Source organism: Sapajus apella, unplaced genomic scaffold (genome assembly GCF_009761245.1).
Source record: "Sapajus apella isolate SASKATOON/1434 unplaced genomic scaffold, GSC_monkey_1.0 scaffold11, whole genome shotgun sequence".
NCBI lineage: Eukaryota > Metazoa > Chordata > Mammalia > Primates > Cebidae > Sapajus > Sapajus apella.
Window position 1 is genome coordinate 35,822,155 of NW_022436951.1, and position 12,272 is coordinate 35,834,426.

A 12,272-nucleotide genomic window follows, 5' to 3' on the forward strand; every position below is an offset into this window, starting at 1 on the left:
AAAAGGATAATAAGGAACTCTTTTTTTTTTTTTTTTTCAATAGAGGGTCTTGCTCTGTCACCCAGGCTAGAGTGCAGTGGGGCAATCATGGCTCACTGCAGCCTCAACATCTTAGGCTCAAGTGATCCTCCTACCTCAGCTTCCTGACTAGCTGGGACCTGAGGCACACACCACCAAACCCGGTTAATTAAACTTTTTTTTTTTGTAGAGATGGGGTCTCTCTATGTCTGGTCTTTAGTTCTGGTCTTGAACTCCTGGGCTCACATGATCCACCCAGGTAATAAGGAACTATTACGAACAACCGTATATCAGCAAATTCGACAACTTAATAAAATAGACAAACTCCTTGAAAGACACAAATGACCAGAGCAGACCCAAGAAGAAAGAAAGGTGACATGAATAGCACTGGTACCAATGAAAGAAATTGAATTTAGACTTCGGAAATTCTAGAACGGGCAAAATGAGACTCAGGGGAGAGGATTAACTGCAAAGATTAACCTTCCCTTTTTGGGCAATATTACTGCTCTCTGTATTAATAGATTATGAACTTGAATTTAGACTTACTTATGAAATCCAGAAAAGGCAAAAATAGAGTCAGGGTGGAGACTGGCTGCAGAGACACACAACAGGAGTTTTTTAGAGGAATACAACTGTTCTATCTCTTGATTTCGGGTGATGATTACACAACTATATGCAATCACCAAAATTCATCAAACTACAGACTTAAAATGAGTGAACTGTATTATTTGTAAATTATACCTTAACAGAGCAGGAAAAACTTTAAAGCTTGTTATTTGTTTCCATTGTGACCATTTGTGCCAGGGTGAAATCATAATTAGTCATTAGTCACGGTTACGAACATGGACAGTGATCACGTGATGAGTAGTGCACTGCTGGCCGTGTACCCTCAAGCCATTCTCTCCCCAGCCTTCCACTCAGCTCCTGGTGAAGACGTTCACGTGAGTCAAAAGCAGCCTCTAAGGTTCTCAACTCATTCAGGCCAGGACCCCTAGGAAGACTTCATACTGATTTACCGCAAAGCACACTTTGGCCAGTAAGTGTGCATTCGGACGCTCCTGGAAGCTGTGGTGTTGGCAAGCAATGAATAAGAACAAAGAATCCCAGCAATTTCTCTCTGCTTCTTGGAAACATGATTCAGATCTGGGCAGACAATGGGTACCGTGGAGTGGCATCTGGGATGTGGTGGGTACACTGCGAGTGCTTGCATACCAACATTTCCTGTGGAACAAGTAGAATCTGCTTTTGATGGAGATAAGAGTAAGCCTGACTGGCACAGCCTCCCTTAAACATAGGAGGTGATTTTGATTTGTGATCAGACATCTTTCCTGCCTCTGCCCATTTGTCAGCCAGAACAAGAGGCCTTGTGTTAGACCTGGACGGACAGAATTAATGACGTAAGACAGAGCAGCTCTCACTCTACCCGAGTGTATCAACTTGAGAAGCACCAGGAGCAGGAAGCCCACTTCTGAAGACAGCTTAGGAGATTCTCAATGCGGCAAAGAGCAAAAAGGACACCAGTGTGAGAAAGTTGAGAGAAAACTTCCCTGAGAGTGACAGCCTCACAATATTTCCCAGTAGGCAAGCTGCAGGATAGAGTTGAGAAAGTGTTCGAATTCTAAGATTGAAGAAATACAGAAAAAGAGAGCAAGACATAAAAATTGTGGGGAATATAAGGCTTGGATTTGGTTTAGAAAGATTTCTGCTAAAATAGAGAGTACTCAGTTCATAAAAAGTTGGGTCTCTGGACCTGAGAAAAGTCCATCCTAAATTGAATACTTGATAACAGGAAGGCAAGGTCAAAAAGCAGAAGGAAAATATTAGCACACTTGAAATACACAGAATTGAAAATGGTCTAAGAGACTTCTGCACTGGATGTCACCCATTTAAACAACGGACAAATGCTGTGTGAGAGAACCTTTCCTTCCAGGATGTGAGAATCACACACAGCGAACTTTGATCCATTTCTCTCAATTTGGTTTCAAGTTCCGGGTTGAATGCTGAACGGGCAAACGTCAGCTGCTGATGATGCTAGAACTGTATCAGAAGAATATAATAGAGGATAAATTACCTGACTCTGCACTTGCCAACATATTCCCAACTCACAGGAAAGCACTGGTCAGAGAAATTAGACAATTTAAGATAGAAGCTCATCACAGCAGGATTTCTTCACAAAACAGAGGAAAATGAGGCTGCAGCCAAAGTAGATTATCGGCGGCTCACTGGTTAGTGAAGCAAGGAATGCATGCATCAGTGGTGAGTTAATTAACGGCAGCAACCACAGAGGCGTGTCCAGAGAACACACACCTGTTTCTCACGATTAGGCTTTCAGGGAGAACACCTGCTGGAGGAGCAAGTGGACACTGGGAGCAACATCGACAGTCAATTAAAACAAGGCAGGCCCAGGCAATGTGGCTCATGACTGTAATCCCAGCACTTTGGGAGGCCGAGGCAGGCAGATTGTTCGAGTCCAGGAACTGGAGACTAGCCTGGGCAACATGGTGAAACCCCCTCCCTAGAAAAAATACAAAAATTAGCTGAGTGTCATGGCGTGTGCCTGCAGTTCTAGCTACTCGGGAGGCTGAGGTGGGAGGATCACCTATGACTGGGAGATGGAGGCTGCAGTGAGCTGAGATTTTGCCACTGCGCTCCAGCTTGGATGACAGGGTGAGATCCTGTCTCAAAATAATGATTTTTTTTTTTTTTTAAAGCAAGGCAGAGGATGAGCAGTCTTTGTCGGCTCTGGGTGAGTCTATGGATGTTACTGACATGGCCCAGTTGTTTATTTGAGGAGTTCACATCAAGGCTGAAGTGAATGAAGCGTTAGGCTCTTTAAATAGTCTGTGTAGAACAACTACTGGCAAGAATGCTTTAAAAGAAGTTGAGAAAACATGAATTTAGTAGAACCCAATGTGGAATCTGCTAAGCTGTTGCAACTGATGGTGGTAAAAATGTATGGAACAGAAAAACAAATTACAAACTTACAAAGCTTGTCAAAATGTAAGATGCTTCAAGCTATTCTTTGTATCAGCAGGCCTTTTGCAGAAAATCTATTGTGTGTGATTGAATCCATAGTGACAACAGTGAATGCCAATCCCTCTCATGGATTCAACCACCATCTGTTCTCTAACTTTTCATCAGAAATAAGCTGACCATGCCGATTTGTCCCACCACACACCAGTTTGATGGCTTAATAAAGTTTAATCCATTGTTTTGAGCTCAGAGCTGAGACTGAAACTTTTCTGAACAAGAACTGCCCTCACCACCATTACTGAGTTTGGAAGGGCTTTGGAAAGTCTGCTTTCACTGCAGACTTGATAATGTATCCTAATAAATTTAACCTAAAACTGCAAGGCAAAACAGTGCTCATGTGCGAAACTCAGATTCTGTTATCGTCATTTTGATGGTGACTGACACTGTTCCAATCACAAGTCACATCAAACTGTGTTCTGCACTTGCCATGTTATTCAAATTAAAGGAAGTGAGAGCTCCATGCTCACATCAGCTTGCAGTGGCTATACATTCTCACTTTAAACTACAGTGTGTTTGTGAACCTGGATTTCCATATTTCAAAATCCATTTAGCTGTGCAGGGGAGGAGCTGTTGTCTAACCTTCCACAGGAAGATATGAATCTGCAGTGTAATACCATATGGAAAGGCAAAGACAAGAGAAGAATCTAACTGGATTCCATGAGTGCCTTCCAAGTGATGACCATGCTCGATTAAAATGATATACACCTAGACTGATGTCAACGCTTCCATTTATAGAGTTAAAATACCTAAAATCTAATTATAGATCAACATTGAGAGAGGAACATTTAGAATAGATGTTGATAATAGGAAATACTAACTTTGAATCCCAATAAATGAAATGTTTTCTCTCACCAAGAAAAGAATTCTATTATTCTCACTAGACACATATTACAAAAAACACACAGACAATATATTTTGAATTTATTACTAAAACTTTCGTGAATATTTGTTTTCTCTCATCATAAATACCTACCCAGTATCTTGGCCCACAAAGCCTAAGATACGCACCACCTGAATAGAATAAGACTTGCTTTTCATCAATTGTTTGAATAACCCATGAAAGTTGCAAACCTTGGTGTCTGTGAGGCCACCAGGAATGGGAGACATGTTTGATGATGGAGATGAACTGCGAGTATTAAGGAGTTAGAATTCCTTTGGTGCATCAATGGGCAGGATGATTTGCAGTTGTCTTTTGGTTGAGTTTACAAGCTTAGATATAATATAAAAGTGCATCTTAAAGTTTCTTATAGAAGTGGCCGGGCGCGGTGGCTCAAGCCTGTAATCCCAGCACTTTGGGAGGCCGAGGCGGATCACAAGGTCAAGAGATCGAGACCATCCTGGTCAACATGGTGAAACCCCGTCTCTACTAAAAATACAAAAAATTAGCTGGGCATGGTGGTGCATGCCTGTAATCCCAGCTACTCATGAGGCTGAGGCAGGAGAATTGCCTGAACCCAGGAGGCGGAGGTTGCGGTGAACCGAGATCGCGCCATTGCACTCCAGCCTGGGTAACAAGAGTGAAACTCCGTCTCAAAAAAAAAAAAAAAAAAAAAAGAAGTGTCTCTAATAATTCCTAATCCTAAATGCCCGTTTTCCTACACTGTAAAACTGTGACTATTATCCCTATTTTACAGATGAGAACATGGGAGCTCACAGGAATACAGCGATGTGGCCAGAGGACATCACAGTGGCAGGGCTGGCTGGCAATGTCCCCTCCCAGGTGCTCCAGCCACCACACCATGAGGACCCGTCGAGAATTGGGAATGTCTGGCCCAACCATATGAAATCGTCGCTGTCAGTCACTTTCATTAAGTGTTTCTATTAAGTCAGAAGAAATACTTACCAACTGTCAAAAGTAGGTTACAAGATGTTATTTTTATTTGTCGGTATGTATTTTTACTGCTTAGAACAAAACTTATTAAAAACAATGAAAGATAAGGGCAAAAAATAATACCGCAATATTGTTAGCTTTATCTCTAAGATGAAATTATAGGCACCTTTGAGTTTCCTCCTTGAATTATTTTCTAGATTTTCTACAACAAGCATGTATTTCACCTGTAAGTTTGTTCACATACGATACTGACAAGTATCTTGAGTCCTGGCACCTAACACATTCAGAACAGATGGAATGAGAGACATGGAGAAATTCAATTTCCTGGGCTAAAGACTTACAATTGCTGATTCAAAAGGCTCAGAGAGAATCAGGCAAAATTAATAAACAAGCAAACACAGATCATCCTCTAAGGAAAAAGAGAGTACCCTATAAGCACCCAGGAAGAAAAATGGATTATTGAAAAGCACAAAATCATCAGGGCTGGCCTCCATGTCCGCTCTTATTCTCTGAGAGGGCTACGGGGTGGCACCCACAGAAGGGCACTGAGAACTCCGAACTTCCCAAACATCTACTCCTAAGCAGCACTTGAGTGATTTCTCCAGCTATGCAAACCAGCAGAATTGCCCACAGAGTATTAAACCCAAGAAACTGGTAAATAACTGTTCATGCTCATCTGCTCGATATGATCTGCTCCAAAGGGGAAACAGTCAACATACAATACAGTATGCATTCCAGAAGATGAAAATGCAAGCAACTTGGAATGACTATTCTTTGAAACATTTAAAGTAAGATTTTTGGGTTTTGTCATCTTGGAAGCAAGTTCTATGCCTGTTTAATTCACACAGTGAACAAAGGAAGTATCTCTTGGAATATTTTCCCAACAAACTGGAATAATAACCCTTTGGTCTACTTGTGATGACAAATAAGATATTTATTCAGCAGATGATTTGACTCTCAAAGCAACTGGACATCGTCTCTCAGGAAAACCTATAATGTTGCATCCTTAAGTTTGGGAACAATGAAATAGCAAATTTGGTTATCTGGGAGTAATTTAGGCCATGGTGGATTTAACCATTTTAAATGTTTAAAACTGAGAGTGGTTAATTTTAACAATTGGCTTTATTACTTTTTTCCTTAACAACTTGAGGCCATTGAAATCTACAGCATTTCCTAGATTTGGGTCTGTTCCTTTCACCTAGCCTTTCTTTCTGTAAAAGACTCATTTGAAATGATGGTCAAACTGCACAGCTGCCAACAAAGCATGCTTAAAATAAGCGCTTGGCTGTCAATATTCCACTTGTCATCATTCTACACTTTTGTACAGAAGTTTTTCTTTTCTCAGATTATTTCAATCTATGAGGCAAGGACCAAGGATTCAGTATGCCCTTGTTAAAAAAAAAAAATTAATTAGAAGGCCATTAGGCTGAGATGGTGCCTTGTGTCTTACATAAGCACATGGAAGCCCAACAGTGGAAGGAATCTTAAACCAATCAGAAACTGCCAAGTGACTTCTAATGAGAGATTCTGCCAATCAGAAACCACCCACTAACCTCGAGGACTTTCCACTCTGACCAATCAAATGCTTCCTTTGTCTTGCCTGTGCAAACACGCCTTACAAAACCGCTTTCTCACACACCTTCTAGGTGGAGTCCATCCTGCTTGTGGTTTGGTACTGATTCACGAATTGTTGTCTCCTCCAAAAACATGCTACAATTTTTTTAATATATTATGAATTTCACTCTTGTTGCCCAAGCTGGAACGCAGGGGCACGATCTCGGCTTACCACAACCTCCGCTTTCTGGGTTCAAGTAATTCTCCTGCCTCAGCCTCCTGAGTAGCTGGGATTATAGGCATGCACCACCACGCCCTGCTAGTTTTGTATTTTTAGTAGAAACAGGGTTTCTCCATGTTGGTCAGGGTGGTCTTGAACTCCCGATCTCAGGTGATCAGCTCACCTTGGCCTCCCAAAGTGCTGGGATTATAGGCATAAGCCACCATGCCTGGCCATTTTTTTTTTTTTTTTTTTTTTTAGATGGAGTTTCACTTTTATTGCCCAGGCTGGACTACAATGGTGCAATCTCAGCTAACTGCAACCTCTCCTGCCTCAGGCTCCCAAGAAGCTGGGATTACAGGCATACACCACCACACCCAGCTAATCTTTGTATTTTTAGTAGAGATAGGGTTTCAGCATGTTGGTCAGGCTGGTCTCGAACTCCTGACCTCATGTGATCCACCTGCCTCAGCCTCCCAAAGTGCTGGAATTACAGGCATGAGCCACCACATTTGGCCTAAACAACTCTACAATTTTAATGTACCTGAGTTTATCTTTTAACATAATTTACCCTGGAAGTTTCCTGCTGTGTTTCAACATTACACACAACACATTTAAAAGTGAAGCTGGGCCCGGCTTCCTACAAGAGCCCATTAATAGAATTACAAGAGAGAAATAAGAAATCAAAGTCAGTGTGGTTTATTGAGGCACCATCGTCAAAGATAAAGATGGAAGCAAAGTCCCACAAGGTCAAGGACGTGGCTGAGTACAAACCTGGGGCAGGTGTCAGAAAGACGAGGCCTCCGGGCATCTGACTGCCTCTCTGGGCATCATCTGGCCCCCAGTCCTAACAAAGGCAGTCACTGAGAGCTCCCATGGCAAGCAGCACCTCCTGCTCAGGCTCCTTGGAGTGATTTATTAAATGGAGGTGCAATGAAGAGATAAGCCCCCGACTAATTCACTGCTGATGGTGAGGAGGGAAACTCCATGCGCAAAGCAGACTGAGTTCAAATAATACAGAACAAACCTGCCTGGGTGGAGAGAAAGAGCCTGAGGTCAGGCAGCAGTCTGCAAAGTCCTCCAGTGACTCCAACACAGTTCAGAGATAATGCCCTTGACCCCAGGAGACCTCTGCTGTGTCTAGCAAAGGAGGATTTAAGGGCAATGGTAGAGAAAGACCAGCGGGGAGGAACGAGGAAGCCTAGCAAGTACCAACACAGGTGACAAGGACCTGGACTACGGCTCCAGCCCAGGGAGACAGAATAGAGGGCTAGGGACAAAAATGATGGCCAGGTAACAGGGTAAATGCGGGGGGTGGGGGACATCCCTGTAACCACAGAGTAGAGGGCAAAGGTGATAGGAGTAAGCAAAGGCTACGGAAGGCCCTAGGAAGGCCTGGCAGGAGGTTGGCACTGTGCCAGCTGCCACTCCACGTGCTGCCTAAGGCCCCAGTGAGACATTGCTGACTCTGTCCCCAAGAACCTAAGCACCCTGGGATCAGAAAAGGAGGCTTCAGCACAGATAGGGCACAGGCAATCCTGGCCGCTACCTCGAGCCCTAAAGATGTTCCTGAACATGTGGTTTGCCCTTCCAGGGGAACTGGTCAGGACCCTGGCTCATCCTGCGTCACGGCTGTCTCCCCACCCCAGCCCTGTTCCCTTCCAGGCAGCCTGTCTTTCCCTCCCTGGTGTCTGTGCCCAAAAGACCCCGTAGCTTCTCTGCAACCAGTCTTTACTCCTCAACTCAAAGGGAATGTGTTGTCACTATCTCCCCAGCACAACGCCAGGTCCAGAAATCTTCACTGGCACATGAGTCCGCAGTAAATGTTTGAGGAATGAATACATGAAAGCACACCGGTCCCTCCACCCCATCCTTTACTTTTCCTCCCTCCTTGAGCTGACTGTCCTGTACATACTACCCGGAACTGTCAGTTGCTCTGCCAAGAGCTGTATCTCTGCTGCTGACCTCAGGCCTCATGGACTGGACGAAGCCCCTGCACCTGCCTCTGGTTCTCACCATTCCCAAAAAAGGCTGTAGCTCCAAGCAGGGCCCTGCCTCACTCCTGTGAAACCTCACAGCTCAGCACAGGGCCTGTGTGGACACCTGCCAGACTATATAAAGTGCTACTGCCTGGCCAGCGCCTCCTGGTTTCACCTTTTTCCTGCCTCTCCTGAGTCATCCTTGTGCCCACAGCCTCCTCTCACTGGGTCTGGTGTTCTCTGCAGGACCCTATGCAAATAAGGGGCTCCACGACGCTTCCAGGGGCTGCTGAGATGGTTTGTGTTGAGTGCTCAATGCTGTTTCCACTCTGGTTCTCTTCCAAGTGCTCACTGACTTAGGTCAAATGACTGTTTAATAAATCAGTTGCTTGGGTAGAATGGAAAGTGTTTATCTTTTTCTATTTGGAAAATGTAAATGTCCCCAAACCACATAGCTATGTACACAATAACATGTACAACTCAAAAAAAAAAAAAAAATAGCCCAGCAGTTTAAAGAAGCTATACCTGACCCAGCCAATTTGCTTTGAAGCAGCTTTTAAACTATTAGTGTAGGAAGTGGGCTTTCGTCCCAGCAGCTCTTCATCCAACCGTTTCAGAGAAGACACCAGAATGCTCTTATGCTGTATGCATGAGCTGTCCAAGGTCTATCAATCAAGGTGACTCTGGCCCTTTGGGAGGCTGCATTCATTCTTCTGCTTGAATGAATATAGGTACAATTAAACATGATGTCTCTAGTTAAAAAGCTTCCACTTGGGATTTCACACAAAACATCGTAAGGTGCTCCCTTCATTTCCAATGCCACAGTTTGGCTGGCCCACGAGGCTGGCGGCAATGTACATGAATGACACACAGAGCACAAGCCTGAACGTGCACGCACAGCAATGCAAAATAGTGCTAGGTATCGTGCATTGAGCACCCAGATGCACCAGCACCATGCAAGCACTTTAGGGAGTTGCCTTTGCTTAAAATCCATGTGATCCCACAGGGCAGTTCCACCACTGCCCATTCTACAGGGGGAGACCTTGGTGTGGGGCAGCTTGGTAACTCATCCCAGGTCATGAGCAATGGGGCTAGGACAGCACCAAACACTCTGACCTGAGATTGCTTTTAGCCATAAAGAAACAGACATACACGTATATTTACGAAAAAGTATATACAAACAGCAAAGTCTGACTAATATTCAAATTGTAGGAACGCTTGATCCCATTACAAAAAAAAAAAAAACTCAAGCAGACAAAAACTTTGTGTAATGGTAAAGAGTTTCAGGCACACAGTACTTATTAAGCACCTGATAAATGTTGACTTGCCCGTTTCAACTTTCTGTTTAAAGTGCCTGCATCGAAGCAGGCTGAGGACACAGACTGCACCAAGTACCGGTAAGGTGCTGGCTTTCAGGGAACTTAGGTACTGAAAACTGTGCTGGGTACAACACTGTTCCAAGCAGTGGAGCTGTGTACCTTCTCGTCGCTGGAACGCATGACCCCAGGAGAACGAAGAGAGGCTTATAAACACACACTGAGTTCTTCCTGTCTCTCTGGGAAGTAGGTGTTTTAAGGTGGGACCCCAAATCAGAAAAGTTGGGCAACTGCCCATAGTTACACAGGTAGTGAGTTCAATTTCCTTGGGTGCAGACACACCCTTTTTAATTATTAAGCTTTCCAGAGACTGAATGAAAACTTTGAAAATTGAACTTTTGACCAGCCATTGCAGATACAGCCAGCTTCAAATATTAAACAACAACAACAACAACCCCCAAAACCTTGAAAGATTTAGAAGTCATCTTTAAGACTTCATTTGTTTAAGGTTTAAGGTCATTGCCTGGAAAGCCACCCCACAGTCCTGAGGTCCCCTGCCTAAGGTGGAGGTGAAAGTCTCTGAAAGTGATCAAGCCTTTATGGGGAAACTGCTAGGCAGTGTTAGGATACCAGGTTTCCAGTTGCAGCTGATCACTTGGCTGGGAGAAAACAGCTGCACCATCAGCAAAGATACCAAAAGGGGAGCCAGCAGAAAGGTGCAGAAACCAGTGGCCCTCAAGACTGGAGACCATCGGCGTTAGACTCTAGGCCCTCCTGCAGTCTTCATCTAAGGGAACAAAATCTAGTTTCCATTTTCAGTTTGTGTAACTTTTTAATTCTTTATTTTTATTCATTTAATTTTGAGACAGAGTCTCGTTCTGTCGCACAGGCTGGAGTGCAGTGGTGGGATCTCGGCTCACTGCAACCTCTGCCTACTGGGTTCCAGGGATTCTCCCATCTCAGCCTCCGCGTAAGACAGGTGCCACCGTGCCGGCTAAGCAAACCAAACCTGGGACCACTGAGTGGCTCTTTCCAGATCGGTTTCATCCCGTTTTTTCCATCACTCCCTTTCAGTCCTTTTCCATTTCCCGCCCTTTCTAGACGAATCCCTCCTCGTTTCTAAATCCGGGAGCCGGGGGACTCGGGGAGAGGACCCCAGGGACGGCAGGAGAAGGGGACCCGTGCAGAGGGGAGACGCTCCGGAGGGGTCGGCAGGGAGAGGGCGTCTGGGTGGGGAAGGCTCCCGGGAGAGGGCACCGGGCAGTGATGCGAGGGTTGGCGAGGACGCCGGGCCGGGGGCCGGGGACGTTACCGTTGTACGTAGTGGACGAGGAACATGGCCAGGAGGATGCAGTTGGGCGCGTCGCGGAGGCGCGGTGCGGACTCGCTGGCGCACTGGTAGAGCGGCAGGGCCAGCGAGGGCAGCTCCTGCACGGCCCAGGCGACCCGTGCCGGCACCCGGAGCCTGCACCTGGGTGTCGCCTGGCGGCCGTACGGCGAGTTCCTCTGCTGGTTCACCCCGAGGATCAGGCAGCCAGCGGCGCACTGCAGGTAGACGAGCGCGGACAGCAGGCGCTCCTCAGCCACCGCCGTCGCCGTCGCCATCGCCGAGGCTGGGCGCCACGCTCCATGCCCCGGAGGACGCGGCGGGCAACATATAAGGTGGCGGCGCGGGGGCGGGAGGCACGGCTACACGAAGCCTGCACGGCCAGGGCGCGACGGGACCGGTCCTGGATTCCGGCCTCTCCGGTGCAGTCAGGGCTGGGGGCACGGCCCCCGGGGGCGGGGCGAGCACCCTCGCGGGGCGGGACCTGCAAACGCCCCGCCCACGCCGGGGCGCCGCAATCACCCCGCTCTGCGCACGCGCGGCCTCAGGCTGTCCGAGGAGATCCCTGAGCCCGCGTGGGAAACCCAGGCGCTTCGCACCAGAAGCCTTTGTGGCTACTTCTCGGAGCCTTTTTCCCCCTCGGAGCTGTCCGCGGTTTTGCCTCTCACGCTGTTTTTCGGGAGGATGGGCTGTGCGCTTTGGGCTTATTTCTGGACGGTCCCCGAAGGTCCCCGAAAGGACCAGGCCCAGACACGTGGGGCCTTGGGTTCCGACCGGAAGTCCGGGGAGCCGTCGGGCCCCGGTTTCGGTTGTGGCGGGCCGGTTCCTGCGTGCTGCGTGCGCTCCCGGGTGGGCCATGGGGCGGCGGTCGCGGTGCCGGCGGCTCCAGCAGCAGCAGCGGCCTGAGGGCGCGGAGGACGGTGCTGAGGGCGGCGGCAAGCGCGGCGAGGCGGTAGGAGCCGGGACGCGGCGGGCGGGTGGGTCTGGGGCTCCT

General features: G+C 46.9%; 2 protein-coding genes across 6 annotated transcripts in view; one reads left to right on the forward strand and one right to left on the reverse strand.

The window, feature by feature from the left end:
* The window catches only part of SRD5A1 (steroid 5 alpha-reductase 1), a 28,325-nt gene extending 16,625 nt beyond the window's left edge, over window positions 1-11,700 (reverse strand). Inside the window, exon 1 of one of the 3 annotated variants that reach the window (XM_032279128.1) lies at window positions 11,264-11,700. In XM_032279128.1, coding sequence (XP_032135019.1) covers window positions 11,264-11,556 — 293 coding nt within the window. In that variant the 5' untranslated portion in view covers window positions 11,557-11,700. Of the gene's footprint in view, window positions 1-759; window positions 930-11,263 lie in introns of those variants that run through there. The other 2 variants (XM_032279129.1, XM_032279130.1) reach the window with 2 other exon arrangements.
* Window positions 11,701-12,051: 351 nt separating this feature from the next.
* NSUN2 (NOP2/Sun RNA methyltransferase 2) overlaps window positions 12,052-12,272 on the forward strand; it is a 31,918-nt gene continuing 31,697 nt past the window's right edge. For 2 of the 3 annotated variants that reach the window (XM_032279126.1, XM_032279127.1), the window contains exon 1: window positions 12,087-12,230. In XM_032279126.1, the coding sequence (XP_032135017.1) occupies window positions 12,135-12,230 (96 nt within the window). In that variant the 5' untranslated portion in view covers window positions 12,087-12,134. Of the gene's footprint in view, window positions 12,231-12,272 lie in introns of all 3 variants that reach the window. The other variant, XM_032279125.1, reaches the window with a different exon arrangement.